At 48.5% G+C, this 15,057-nt stretch overlaps 1 protein-coding gene across 1 annotated transcript; it reads right to left on the bottom strand.

The window, feature by feature from the left end:
• Positions 1–938: 938 nt before the first annotated feature.
• MTNR1B (melatonin receptor 1B) lies at positions 939–12,968 on the bottom strand. The gene is made up of 2 exons (XM_012739636.2): positions 12,746–12,968; positions 939–1,810 (listed from the first exon to the last, which is right to left on the bottom strand). The coding sequence occupies exons 1-2, from the start codon at positions 12,966–12,968 to the stop codon at positions 939–941; spliced, it is 1,095 nt and encodes a 364-aa protein (XP_012595090.2).
• Positions 12,969–15,057: the final 2,089 nt, after the last annotated feature.

The raw sequence follows: 15,057 nt of genomic DNA, 5'->3' as shown, positions 1-15,057 counted from the left end.
AGTGCATGTGAGCATGCACATGTGCAGTGTGTGGTTTGGTGTGGGTGGCATGGCATGTCTGTGACATGCATGTGTGTGCATGCGAGTGTGTGTAGGGCAGATCAGTGGGGAGAGAGTGGAACGCTCACCCTGTGAAAGGCACTGCCTCACTCCAAGGCCCTGCAGAATCACCCACCTTCCAGTCCTGCAGACTTTGGTCTTCAGTCTTTGCTGACAGGAGAGATCCACTCCTGACACCCCTTGGGGAAGGGAAGAAAGCAATGAGGAGGCCAAAGCAGGAGAACGATGGCCAGCCCATGGGAAAGAGTTGGCCTCTTCTGCCCCAGGCCTTTCTTTCTTTTTAGAGACAGAGTCTCACTCTTGTTGCCCTGGCTAGAATGCCGTGGCATTAGCTTAGCTCACAGCAACCTCAAACTCCTGAGCTCAAGCAATCCTCCTGCCTCAGTCTCCCAAGTAGCTGGGACTACAGGCATGCACCACCATGCCAGGCTAATTTTTTCTATATATTTTTAGTTGGCCAATTAATTTTTTTCTATTTTTAGTAGAGACGGGTTCTCATTCTTGCTCAGGCTGGTCTCAAACTCCTAAGCTCAAATGATCCTCCCACTTCGGCCTTCCAGAGTGCTAGGATTACAGGCATGAGCTAACGTGCCTGGCCTGCCCCAGGCCTTTCTCGTTCTCTCCCTTCCTTGGTTGTGTGTGCTCCAAGCCCCCAACACACTCGTGAGAGTGTCTGCCAGTTCCGCTGCCTGTGGGCATTGACTGGCGACCCAGGGTGCTGATGGGCTGCTTGTCCCAGCATGAAGTTCCCTCATCCATGGGCTGTGGGTGCCCACAGGACGGCACGGCCCAGCAGGCTGCCTGATGTCACCCTTATGGCAGGTTCAGTCCCACCATTCCATGAGTTTGTCACGCAGCTGGTGTGCCTCAGATCCCGGCTAGAGAGTGTCAGCCTGGACCGGGCTCTGGGCACCAACAACAGGTGGGGCTGGGCTCTGAGGGCCCTTGGATTGGCTGTCCTTGGAGGCATCCTGAAAGCAAAGCCGTGGGTTCCAGAGGGCCACGAGGATCCTCTTGTACTCCCTGCGGAAGTTCTTGTTCAGAAGCCCGTAGATGATGGCATTGAGGCAGCTGTTGAAATAAGCCAGCGAGTAGCTGGTGACAAATAGCCCCTCAGAGACCTGGGGAGCCATTTCTTCTGGGTTGATGGCCAGAGCGAGGCCGATGCAGTTGAGCGGGGCCCAGCAGACAGCAAAGATCAAAAACACCACGAACATGGTTAGGAAGCTCCGCAGGGTGCTGGGCCGCAGGCACATCTTGCTCTCTGACTTGGCCTTCCTGTGGGCCTGGAGCACCAGCGCCCAGATGCGCAGGTAGCAGAAGGACACGACGGCGATGGGGAGGAAGAAGTGGATGGCCACCAGGGCCACCGTGTACCGTGCACTGGCCGTCTGGATGAAGGTGCAGGAGTAAATGCGCGGGTCGTACTCCAGGGAACCCAGGAAGAAGTTGGGCAGCAGGGTCACCACGGTGAGGAGCCAGACCAGACAGATGTGCAGGGGGGTGTGCCAGGGCCGGGAGAGCCGGTGGTAGGCCACGCTGTGGCAGATGTAGCAGTAGCGGTTGATGGCGATGGCCGTGATGTTGAAGACGGAGCCGATGGCGCCCAGGCCCATCACGAAGGCGCTGGCCTTGCAGTGCGCCTTCCCCAGGGCCCAGCCATCATGGAAGATGGCCACAAGCGTCAGCGGGTAGGGGTACAAGGCCACCGCCAGGTCAGCCACCGCCAGGCTCACCAAGAACAAATTACCTGAAGCAGGAAATAGGAGCAAGAGTCAGCGCGAGATCCCACGATTTCTATGCCACGGAACATCCTCTCTGACCCTATGTGAGGCCACAAAACAGGTCTCAACACATTTTTGAAAAATTGAAATCATATCAAGTATCTTCTTGGACCACATGGGATACAACCAGAAATCAACACCAGCAGGAGCTCTGAAGACCACAAATACATGGAAATTGAACAACATGCTCCTAAATGACCACTGATTCAAGGAAGAAATTAAGGCAGAAACCAAAACATTTCTTGAAAGAAATGAAAATGATCCCATAAAAGTGGGCAAAGGATGTGAATAGATATTTCTCAAAAGAAGACACACAAATGGCCAACAGGTATATGAAAGAATGCTCAATATCACTAATCAGAGAAATGCAAATCAAAACTACCATGAGATATTATCTTACCCCAGTCAGAATGGCTATTATTAAAGAGATAAAATATAACAGATGTCGGCAAGGATGTGGAGAAAAGGGAACTCAACGTGGGAATGTAAATGAGTACAGTCACTATGGGAAACAATATGGAGATTTCTTCAAAAACTAAAAACAGAATTCCTGGTCAATCCTGCAATCCTGCTACAGAGTATCTACCCTAAGGAAAAGAAATCAGTGTATCAAAGAGATATCCCCACTCCCATGTTTATTGCAGCACTGTTCCCAAGAGCAAAGCTAAGGAATCAACCTAAGTGTTCATCAACAGATGAATGGATAAAAAAAATGTGGCATATATACATAATGGAGTACTATTCAGCCATATAAAAGAATGAAATCATGTCATTTGCAGCAACATGGATGGAACTGGAGGTGATTATCTTAAGTGAAATAAACTAGGCATGAGAAGAAAAATATCCATGTTCTTATTCATATGTGGGAGCTAAAAAATTTGAACACGTGGAGGTAGAGAGTGGAAAGACAGAAAACAGAGACTGGGAAAGTGAGCAGGGGAAGGGGATAGGATGACAATAAGTGGGTTAAAGGGTACAAACATACAGTAAGAATAAGTTCAAGGTTCGACAGCAGAGTAGGATGACTATACGTAACAAAAATGTATTGTACTTGGGTGATGGACACCCTGAATACTCTGACTTGATCACTATGCATAATATACATGTAGCAAAAGTGTTCATGTGCCCCGTAAATTTGCACAAATAAAAAAAATCCTATCTTTCATTGAGTTACTGTTGGCATTGTGAGTGGAAATGAAGTGATGTTTAGAGACACAGAGTTGAAGATTCAAATTGCATCTCTGCTACTCGCTGGGCAAGTTACTCTGGCGATCAGAGCCTTGTTTTTCTCATTTTTAAGCTGGGGATAATGACACCCACCTTGTAGCATAGATGTGAAAATTAAATAATGATGCAAAGTGCTCAGGGACATGATGGATGCTCACAAACGAGAAATGTTTCCATAATAGGCATGGATGTGGAGGGACTTTGCATCCTTTAAGTTCCAGCAAGGATTTTGGAGGAGAGTCTAAAATTTAGGAATGTGACCCACCATCACAAACACTCTCCCCTCCAAACTCCCACCCCACTACCACACAGCTCTCTGACAGTCTCCTTCTACATCTTCTCCTCACTGGTTATCAGGCTACTTCTAGGTGTCTTTAAGCCGTTCTTTTAAATGTCAATTGCATTTTGCAGCTGGACTAGAAGAAAGGTGTTGAGAGTGGGAACCAGGTGTTTCTGGTATTCCCCTTTGTGCTTTGTTGGGGCTCCTCTCCCAGCCTTGTGGTCATGTTGACAGACAGACACCTGCAGTGGCGGTACAGAGTCCCAGCCCTGTGGAGTGGATGAGGCTGTTGGCGGCACTTCCCAGCTCAGCCTCTTCCCTTTGCTCACGCATTCACGGGCACCCTGGACTGCCTCTCTCTTCTGAATGGAGCCCCTCGTCAGCATCACCCAGCTCAGCCAGCCAGAGACAGCCTCAGGAAGCCACTCAGCCATCAGTGAATATGCTTCAGGCATGTTCTGAGCCAGAGTCTTAGGGAGGAAACAAGGGCTCCAAAAGATTCCAGGGAACCGTCTCTGTTCCTCAAGCATTTGCATTCTAAAACCAACACTGACTCACAAGCAAAGCACCAAGAACCTACAAGCTTGGGCAACACAAAGCGCAGAGCATGAACAGGTCCTTAATGCCATTTGTTTCATGTATCAAGCACTGTACTTTTTGAGCACCTGCTGTATGCTCAAAAAGTCACAGGCTCCCTCCAGCGAGAGCCCTCGGCCACACGGCATGCACTGGGCGTGGTCTTTCGAGTCCTCTGGCCTCTCGCCACATGGTGAAGTGCAAGCCTCCAGCTCTAGGGTAACTGGATGCAGAGGGCAGGTAGACTGGGTTTGCAGGAGGAACTCCCAAGTCAGCACAGACAAGAACACAGACACTCCACTGCCACCGTGTGTCCACCCCAGTGCCACAGAGGCTGATGTGACTGCCTCAGGGCTCCAGAAGGTCAGGGAGATGGAAGGGGTCCCAAAGGCAAAACAATCAGAGAGACCAGGCTGTGGGCTAGATTCCAAGGAATATGGCAACAGGGAGGCTCAGAGCTGGGAGTTCACCTGAGTCAGACCTTCAGGTGACTCGCACTCCACACTTGCCCTTGTTACTGGGCTTGCCTCCAGCTGAGCTTTGGCGAAAAAGGAGGACCCTGCCTCAGGCTGATCTGCCAGATTCCTTCCCACTCTATGTTTTCAGGATTCACTCACTTTATGGGTTAAAAACCCCCTCATCTTCTTTCTCGTTGGTACAGCAAGGCAAAAAAATGCACATGTGAGGACCCGCCTGGAAGGGGGGGTCTCGTGCCTTTCCGTGTAATTCTCAGCCTGTTGGCTGTCTCCACCGCTGGACGTCAGACTCTAACGCACCTGCTCAGACCTCACTGGGGCCCAAGAGCACAAGGGGTTTCCTCCCTCAAATTTCTTGGCTTCGGCTGACCCAGGAGCCCTTGTCTGTTCCAAGAATTTTAAGTGTCTTTTTGAAGTTTGGAGGTGGTGCTGGCGGTTAGAGCAATCTGGGATAATCTCAGATTTGCCACGTTTTGGCCACATGAATTTGGGTGAGTTCCTGAACGTCTTTCCAGTGACTCTTCCCTCACTGGTTCCCTCCCTTTCTTTCGGAGCCCTGCCTCCCGCTCCCCCACACACCCACAGGGGGGTTGTTTCTGCAGAGAAAATCACTTCTTTCCAACACAGGAAGACGGGTCCCCTCAGCGCCCACCGGGCTGCGGGCTGAGCAGCACGCGAGCTCTTGGCACTCGCAAGCACAGCGGAGAAAGTCAAGAGCTCCTGGGAGCCGGCGCCAGCTCCGCCAGCTGTTTCCCCAGAAAAGCCGAGTCAAGCTCTGCCGTGCTCATGTGGCTCGTCCCCTAATAACGCCCCGGAGGCTGGCAAACAGCTTGTAAATGGTGAGAAGAACACATTCAACTCCACACGGAAAGTGATTCAATTACTCTCCCCCATTACTCTGGCTGTTCCTAAAAGACTGAAATCAACCAGTTCGTTCCTGCTGTAGATTCATCTGCCCAGACATCCTACCGTCCCCGGGATTCCTTGGCTCCCTTCCAAATTAGGTAACTAAAACTCTTGTTTCGTCTCCCGTTTCTAAGAAGCCATGTCCTGTCTGGATGATAGTCAAAGGGAGAAGCGGTCCTCCATCCCTTTCTTCCCCCGACAGGTGAGGCATCAGTCAGCCGGCACGCAGCACCCTGTGCACAGGCTTCTGATGAATATTCATATCGCAAGCCCTGGCGTGACTCCTTTCCATCTGCCTGCAGCAGACAGGGTGCCAGTGTGGAGAGAGGCTGCGACAACGGGGCTTTGTTCACTAACACGGGACCCCCTTCCAGGATTCGTACGCAAAGCACATCCCTTTGCACACACAACCGTCAAAACTCCCTCCCTTCCTCCTACTCTGTCCTTTCTAGAGAATCTATTTCTTAATGAGGATCTGGTGATCCAGGAAAGAGAGCCGGAGAGTGCTGAGCTAGCTCAGTCTGCATCAGAGAGGAGAATTCTGGCAGATAAAGCTCCCTCTTCATGCTCACCCTCCATGCTCGGAAGAAAAATTTGGTTGGATTTTTTAAATTGCATCTGGTCATGGAGCTAAAAGGCAAGACAGAAATAGATAATCATTGGATCGTTTACTCGACAAATATTCTGAGTACGTACTAGGTATTCTCTGACTATGCCAGGGACTTGGGAAAGTGCCATGAGCCAGACAGACATGCTGCCTCCCCTTACAAAGCTCAAAGCTCATGGATTCATAGAAGAGACAATTGAACAAATAAAAACAAGATGTGATGAGGATGATGTTGGAGAAGTCAACAAAATAATCTATCATTTCTAACAAGGCTAAACTTCCTGTGCCTTGAGGTCTTCTTCCATCCTTCTATCTGTTTAAATGTGTAATGTATGTATTGAGTGGCTACTACCCCTCAGGTAGGGCACAGAGATAGGCGAAACACACAGCCCCAGCCAGTGAGATGCCCACAGTGCCGTTAGGGAAGCAGAGAGAGAAACGGCAGCTGTTCACTGTCGTGACAGATGTGAAAAAGGCCAGAACAGGTGGAAATGGTGGGGAATTCTGAACTCAGCCTGGGGCTGGGGACAGTGGCAGGGGATGGGGCCATTCGGGCAGGACAGTTCACCAAGGGGCCAGGTGAAATCACTCAGGCCCTTGCAACAGGACTGCCCCATCACAGAATAGCTGTTTGCCTCAAATGGGATCTTGTATGGGAAAGGTCATAAGAAATAATAGCAATTGCCAAATGAACGTGAGATATCCTTATTAGTTACATTCTGGGGATAGGCATTTGAAATAATTGAACAGATAATTTATTGAAAACTTGATTTTCTTACAAATACTAAAATAATGCACTTAATGTAAGCTCCTAATTAGGGTTCCAATCCCTTGAGGGGTGAGATTGTTTTCTTCCGAAGTCACGTGTTTATGAAAAGCCTACATGAGTGGGTCCTCACACATGGGTTAAGTTGAAATCTAACTTTTCTCTAATTAAAAAGAAAAGAATCACTAAGAAAACCAATGGTGTGCACAAAATATGATAGGGACTATTTCAACCACTTAAAAGAAGAAAATATATTTAAGAGCATAAGAAGCATCTTTTTAAAGAAATTTGAGATGCTATTACAAAATATTCTTCTATAACCATCAAAAGAGACCTCTTGGAAACTTATGGGCAGCATTTTACTGCTTTGATTATACTTAATAACAACAAAACAACAATTGGTATAGCACCTTAAAGTTGACAATATGCATTTACATAAATTGACTCAATTGTTTTTCACAAGAAGGTTGATATCATGATTTCCATTTTATAGGTAAAGAAACAGACACCCAGATTATGTGAATTTCTCATCACCACAACATAGAAACAACAAGAGGAGAAAAAGGAAAACAGGAAAAAGAAACACCAAGTTTAAGAGCAAAGGTGTAGAGAGTTTCTCAGTCATCCACAAAAAGTAAGAAAGGACAGAAAACTTCCCACTGAACTTGGCAGTTAGGAGGTCGGCAGTGACGTTAGCAAGGACAAATTCTGTTGAATGTTGGAGGATAAAGTTGTGCCCTGCAGGTGCTGTCTCAATCAGCTCTGCCTTCAAGAGATGAGCCAGATGGGGTGGTACTTGGAAACGGATATCCCTTTGATAGGAGATTGTGGAAGTTTTTATTTTTTTTTATTATTTTTATTTCTCTCTTTCTCTCTCTTAAATGAGAAAGACTTGCATCTGGCACATAGTAAGCACTTAGTAATGTTAGCGATCATGCATTACTGTTTTATATTATTATTACTTGCATTGAAAGAACAAGAGGCTCACACTGTTGGATTAGGATTACTGTGAGATAAGATGAGAGAAGTATGGGGAGATGTAGACAATTGCTTGTAAATGCCCTAAAAACTGGGCTTTACTTCCCAACTGCCTAACTTTTACTTCTCTAGCAGTAAGTATTCTAAATTGTAAGACCTAATAGTGGCATTCACTATCCTTTGAGTGTTGCAGAATATTGTATCCAAATACAGAATCCATCTTTCTGGAAATAAAGGCAGCCAAACCTGGTCTTTACACCCCTGGGCTATTGAGATTTACATGGGAGGAATTAAATAGGATTATGAGCTTTCCTGATTATTCAGCTGTAGACATAATAATGGGATTTAAAAAGTGTTCATTTTTGTTCAGTGAAGAGATAGTGAGGTGGGTGCAGCTGAAGTGTGAAGTAGGAAAGCTTAGCAAAGATTAGGGAAGGAGTCAAGGGTTGCCCAGTTTGGTCTTAGGCTGATAACAAGCACTGCAAACCCTGCACGCACAGCAGGTCAACACACATCCAAAACCAAGTGGTTGGAGGGTTATGAAGCCGGAGAGAGTGGGCTCCACCTCACCCTGGAGGGCAGGGACTGTGGTCTATTAAATATTTCCCTCCACACCTTCCAAGAGCCTTTGCCTGGGGCCATTCCTGCTTATTCACACATCTTTCACTGCCTCCCACAACAAGTAGGAGGAGAAGAGGTAAGAAAAAGGGGCCATAGTGCAGGCTCTTCTCTAATCTAACTGGGGCTACAAAACACCCCCACAGGTAGAATATTCCCATCAGAAATCTCCTAGGCAGCTCCTGCTGCCAGATAAGAGATGGAGCAGCAGCCTCTAGGCACAGCTGGGGACCTGGAGGAGTGGCAGCTTTGCTGGTATGGACAGAGTGGACCCTGGACAAAGACCTGTGTATTCAGCAGGCAAAACTTCCATGTTTTCCTGGGCAATCCCAATATCAGATATTTCATGTCTTTCTGCATAACAAGTCATCAAAACACCGTAGAAATGGCAATGTGTGCACTCACTAACATCTCTTTAACCCAGCTGTAGCACGAAAATCCATTGTCAGACCACAGCTCTATGGAGCCAGGAATAACTGACACTCCTCTCTGCTAATGGAGAAGACCTGGATGTCGCAGTAATGACACGGTTCTTTCAGCTCTCTTGGATGGGGGGCTGCCTGGATGGTGCAGGTAATGCAGGAGGCCACATTTTGCAGGCAGCTTAAAGGTGGAAACCTCAGGCCAGACCAGAAAGGGGACAGTCGCTGGGACACAAACCTGGCACAAACGTGGCAGGGCTTGAACCTGCTGAGCAACTCGAGCCACTCAGGAGCAATCAGAGAACAGTCACACCTTCTGCAGAAGGTGCCAGTCATTGGCTTTTGAGCACAAAAGTGAGCTGTCCTTTGGGCCGTTAGTCCTCTAAGCCACTTGGTTTCATGAAAACCGTACTGATGACATTGCTGTGTGTTGTGTACTGGGACCAACGTCTACCCTAGCTCAGGAAGCAAAGTTGATTCTTTCTCTCCCACTGCTTTCCTAGCATCTTGTCCACTGTCGGTTTGTTTCAACAGAGCTGTATTCGGTTGCTACTGTGTGCCCGTGTGGACTCTGCTCTCGCCAGGGCCACGGTAAGTACAGAACAGTGAGGGGTGCCCCACAGGGGAGAGCTCAAGGTGTGTTGTGGAAGCTGAGGAGGGAGACACTGGCTATGCGACACCATCAGGTGCTGGCAATAAACACTGAGGACCCTGCAGGGGAGCTGGGGAAGGGGACTGAAGGGTGAACAGATACCTCCTGGGCAGAAGAGGCCGAGAGCGCGTCAGAGACACAGCCGTGCGGGAAAAGGCAGCACTCACTTTAGCACCAGGGAGAGGACGCTGTGAGTGGCGTGGATTCAGACTGTCCTGGAGATGGGGGACTGTCACTGAAGGTGGAGGTGACTCTTGGCAGTGGTGGCAGTGAGGGAGCAGGGAAAGGTCTCTGGATAAGACAAACAGAGTCTGCTCGAGAGATGAGGAGGGCGTAGACTGGGGCAGTGCGAGTCGGGAGGGTGGGAAAGGGGGAGTGAGAAACGCTGTGGGGCAGCCACTGGGACTTGTGGGGTGGGGGTGGGGGTGGGGTAGGAAGAACCAGAAGTGACTCCCAGGGCTTGGGGACCCGGGGAGTTGAGGAGTGGAGGGAGGTCCGAATACTAGCGTCAGGAAAGCCGAGGAATGAAAGGTCCCAAGGAGGGAACGGCCCTTGGCACCAGGCGCAGCACAAGGGGGCACTGCCAAGGAGGCCAGACCCCGGGGCCGAGGAGGGGTGGGGAGCAATAAGGCAGAGCCAGTGGATGCAAACTGCACATTAAACTGGCTGAGAAGGGAAGGAGAGAAGTAGCGATGAAGTTGGGGGGCGGGTATCAAATCAAGGAAAGATTCTTTTTGTTCTTTTAAAACCGGTGACTTTGTGTATGGGGTGTGTGCAGGTGTGGGTATGTGTGTGTGTGTGTGTGTGTGTAGGCTGAGGAGAAAGAGACATAGGTTGAAATACCAGAAGAAGGAGAAGAAACTTGGTGGGAGAAGGTTCCAGAAGGAGAGAAAAAGCTCAAAAACACAGGGGCCTAGGTCCAGGTCAGGACAGCAGGGGTGGGCACAAGGGAAAGTCCTCGACTGCTCTCAGGAGAGTCTGAAGAGTGGCAAGTCCCCAGGAAGCCCACTCTGACAAGTGTGAAGTGCCAGCCCAGTGCCGGGTGCTGTGCAAGGCTCTGAGAATACAGCGAAGAGTGACTAACAACCAGCCTTACCTTCTCACTTGGGCCAGTGCCCTGAACCTTCCTCCCAGCCTCCCTCCATGCTTCCCAGCCTGCCTTTCTCTAGCGCCATCTCTGAAAGAGTCAAGCCACCACATGCAGCCACAGAAGCTGCAGACAGGGGAGCCCTGAAAGAAAGGACGATTAATCCAACCACTTACCCCTGCCATCACTGTTAGGAATAGCGAGGATCTGCCCCACACAGGAACTGGGTTTGTGATAGTCAAGTACAGGATACTGGTGTCTCTTGAGAAAGGTGCTGTGGCCTAAGTGTGGGCTATGTGTCCTGGTTATTGGGTATATATGTATGCTCACTGTCACAGTCCTAATTTCTTAATACTGATGGATTGAGGAGCCAGACTTAAGTACAGAAAGGTCTGAGATATGTGTTTCTTAAAGTAAGCCCAAACTCTTTGGTAAGAGAAGGCCTGATTATTAAAACTAGAATGGGTACTAACTATTCAAAGCTCTGTAGGTTTTTAAGTACCTTTAGAAATCTCACTCTGCCAAGGTCATTTAGTTTAAGTCAATACTATGATTTTTTGTGACTATCACCAGTAAAGCCAACAGTCATATAAAAACTGGTTAAATTGCAAGACTCTGGCAGCCTCCAATGTGGCAGGAATTGATCTCATTTAGATAGTGTTACAACTTTTTTTTTTTCTGGTGCTGGGATGTAGCAGACATATCAGGAGGTAGGAAAGATAGAACAGAGATTGCACCAGCAATTTAACATGCTCATTCCCTTCCCTGACCACGCTCTCAAGCCAGTAAGGTTTCTGTGGGCTCTGCCAGGAGTACAGAAGAGGCCGGCCCTCATAGGATGGGGGACAGGATGTTTTTCTCTCTGGGGCAAAAGGAAGCAGCCCTCACTTCCATCAACCACCTTTCTCACGGTAGGCAACCCAAGTTGCTGGGCAGGCAGCCACGGTCTGCCAGACCTTCTCTACACATCCAGTAAGGCAGGGAGAGAAGGGGCCAATGTCAGAACCTGGAGAGAGCCAGAACCACCTCCCATCTGCCTCCCTGTACAGAAAATGAATGTTCACGGCTGCTGCAAAGGGACAAGATGATCAAAAATATTACATGCAGTTTTCTAATCATAAACTGCTCCTGCCTAATATACAAACTTTTCTTTAAAGAACATGATTGATATTAGCTACCACTCCTAAAATGATTGAGTTAGAAACATCTTAATCAAGTTACATGTCCCATATGATGAATCTCAGTTTCATTTTTTTGTTTGCTTTTTAGATAAAAATCCTTGAGTCACAGGGCCACACAAAATATACATAACCATTTACTAAAAATAGCCTTTCTGAATGGTCTGGCTTCTTGGAAAAGTATTTTTAAGCTATACAATTGGTTTTCTGCTGCTATTTTTCATTTCAATTCACTCTAATATTTGAATCTCCTCCCCTGCTCCCTGCCCCCAGGCCCATCTTCAGAAACCACAAAAAATTAACGAACAGGTCACTGAGCTCCTTCTCAAGTTGAAATGATCAGCACACCCCAGTGACCTGTCTGGGCTGGAGTTCAGATATTCCCTCCCTCTGGCTTTTTTTCCCTTGAAGATCTGATCACAGGAATATTGAAATGAGAGTGGATCGAAGGGGGAGAAAATATATTCAGAACTGCTAGACGATTTACCCAAATCTGTGTGTCAACTTTCAAAGTTCTCACAAATCCCCTGTCTTCCCCAAAGTCTAGGATAACTGAAAGCAATTTAGTTCAGTCCCAGCAGAGCCTGTGATTTCTGCCTTTCCACTCTCTCAGTCGGAATGGAGTCTTTAGATGACCTGCAGGTAAGTTTTTGATACAAAGGCCACCACAATTGCTTCCATTAATTCACTCATTCTTTTGGCAAGTAGTTTCTAAGTACCTACTATGGGAAGCCACAGTGCTTGGCAGGGGAGGGAGGAAGGTATCAAAGGTTGTGAGGTTTCTGTAGCCAAATGTGGGCACCCCCTGCAGTGCACAAATCGGAGCGCCAAGGGTAGGTAGAGCGGGTGTCCAGCTGCGTGGGTTCCCACAGCGCCGGCGTCCTGCCAAAACGCGTGCAAGAAAATCGTTGCGCAATTCGCTCTGTGCCAAGTGCGCCCGGGCAGCTGCACGTCAGGGATGCAGAGCTCACGCTAACTTTTGAGCGCAGAACCAAACTTAGGGACGAGGTTAGAGTGAAGGGAAAGAGGTGTCTGGCACTGAGGAGGAGAAAAGCCACAGATTGCGGGGTCAGGGCCAAGAGCAGAGGGCGGGGAAGGGCAGACCCCAGCTCCTGGCGTGGCGCTCACCTGCGTTCCGGAGCTTGCGGTTCCTGAACACGGAGAGGATGACCAGGAGGTTACCCACGATGTCCACGGCGGTAGTGACGACGAGCACAGTGGATAGCGCGGGAGCCACCCAGGGAAGTCGGGGGATCCCGGAGGCCCGCGCGCCGCCTGCCCCCGACCAGGCCGGGCGCACTGCCCCCCCGCCGGCCTCGCAGCAGTTGGCAAAGGAGCCGTTTCCAGGCATCGCGGAGGCTCCCGCGCCGCGCACTGGCCACCCCAAAAGCGACAGCCGCAGGGCGCGCAGTGCTGAGCCCCGTGCTCCAGCCGCCCGCTTCCCTGCCCAGCCCGCGTGGGCGAGGGAGGAGGCCAGTGGGGAGGGACCTCGAGGGGATAATAATTTAGCGTGGGCAGGGTGTGGAAAAATATAGGAATGAGAAAAAGGCTTGCGATGCTGTCCCTGCACAAAGGAGTGCGTCTCTCGGTGGTGCGCTCAGGAACTGCTGGGACAGCGCCGCTGGCGCTGCCACCTGGAGCCCAACAGGTGTCTGACCTACCGCAGGCGGAGAAGCGTGTCTGGCCTCTGTCGCGGAGCCACTGCCACGCCGCGAGAGCCCTATTTCCTCTGCAGCTTCCCCCGCGAAGCTGTGCGTAGGCAGGAACACCCAGGTTTGAGGACTGGAGAAGGGGCTGATGACTGGGACCTGCCCATCCGTTGTCAGAAAGGCAAGGGTTGAGGTCCCCGGTGGGCTGAGCAGCTCTAAAAAAAATGTCACTCCTGGGATGTGAGGACAGATCCCAGGACAAAGTAGGGTAGAGTGTTAAACCCTAGGTAGCTGCAGAAAAAGGCCAACTTGCACCTGTTTATTGGGTACTTGCCTTGTGTAATGGGAGGTATTGGTCATGTCTCTGCTGGGTCGCCTTTATAAAGCCAATACTTTAATAGATTTACCAACATCTGTTTAAACACAATACTTAAATAGATGTATGGCCAATACCAGAGGTTATTTTAATGTGGTTTCTGGAAGGGTTAGGACAAGAACAAGAGTGAGGCATAATTACAGGAAAGAAGGAACTCAGGTGCCCTTCATTTAAAGTGTTGGCGGGCTTATTCTGATGAATAATAGTAGCTAATCTCTTTAAGGGGCTAATTTTATGCCAAGTACTGTCCTAAGCTCTTTTCATAACCACTAGAGTCACTAGAATCAAAATAGCTGATAATCGTAAGTTTGTGGAGGATGTGAAGCAACTGGAACTCCGCTACAATGCTTCTATGAGAATGCAAAATGGTACAGCCACTTTGAAAAACTGTTCATTAGTTCCTTATGAAGTTAAACCTATCCTATGAACAGAAATTCCAAATTAAAATGAAAGTATATCTCCACAAAAAGATTTGTGCAAGAGCAGCCTTATTTATAGCAGCCCCAATCTGGAAACAGCCCAAACCTCAGCCACAGAAGACTGGATAAACAGATTGCAGTATGTCCATGCAATGGAATATTACCCAGCAATAAAAACTATGGAGATACACACCAGCATGGATTAATCTCTAAAATATTATATTGAACAAAAGAAGCCAGATGCCAAAGAGAACATATTATATGATTCCAATTATATGAAGTTCAAAATCAGGAAAGACTATGGAGCTAGAAATCAGAAAAAATGTTTGCCTATGAAAGTAGGGCTTGAGAAACAAGCACTCTATATTTCTGGGATGTTATTTTTATGTATGTCATTTTTATGTAAACTATTCTCCCCTTTGCCTAAAGAAAAATAAAAAGAAGTAATGATGCAACAGAGAGAAAGGGAGTGATGATGCAGGAGTGGGTCGTGAAAGGAACAAATTCCTTGAGAGGTGAGCTCTTCTGGAACCCAAGGAAGGAATATGATTTTTAGGAGAGAGAGGCTTTCTCTGCTACAATAGAAAGGTGGCAGAAGCCAGGTGCAAATTCAGAAGTGCTTCTAGACTGATGTGAGGAGATGAGGGAACTTCCTCTCTGGCTTTTATATGCTCAGGGAGTTTGGGGGTACCTAAGTAGCCAGGATTCAAGGGAAGAGAGTGCAGGAGGTTTGAGGACAGGGAAAGGTATGAAATGTCATTTCAGAAAGTGGGAACATGAACTAGGAAAGCATAGCAAGTGTGTCAGGAGAGCAAATGTCCCTGGGTGGCTTAAGATCATCCTTTAAGTGAACCCAGTGAGCCTGGCCAGTGGTTGTTAATCAGCAAATTGGAGCTGCTCAGGTCAGGCATGGAGAAGGCAGAGTGAACTGCAGTCGGGATTGAGGTTTGCCAAGAGGGAGCAAATAACAGAAGAAAGTGCAAGGGCCTGACAAGA

The sequence above is a fragment of the Microcebus murinus genome, chromosome 4, assembly GCF_040939455.1.
Source record: "Microcebus murinus isolate Inina chromosome 4, M.murinus_Inina_mat1.0, whole genome shotgun sequence".
Taxonomy (NCBI): domain Eukaryota; kingdom Metazoa; phylum Chordata; class Mammalia; order Primates; family Cheirogaleidae; genus Microcebus; species Microcebus murinus.
Note: the sequence above shows the minus strand (reverse complement) of the source record. Positions and strands in the feature narration are given on the sequence as shown.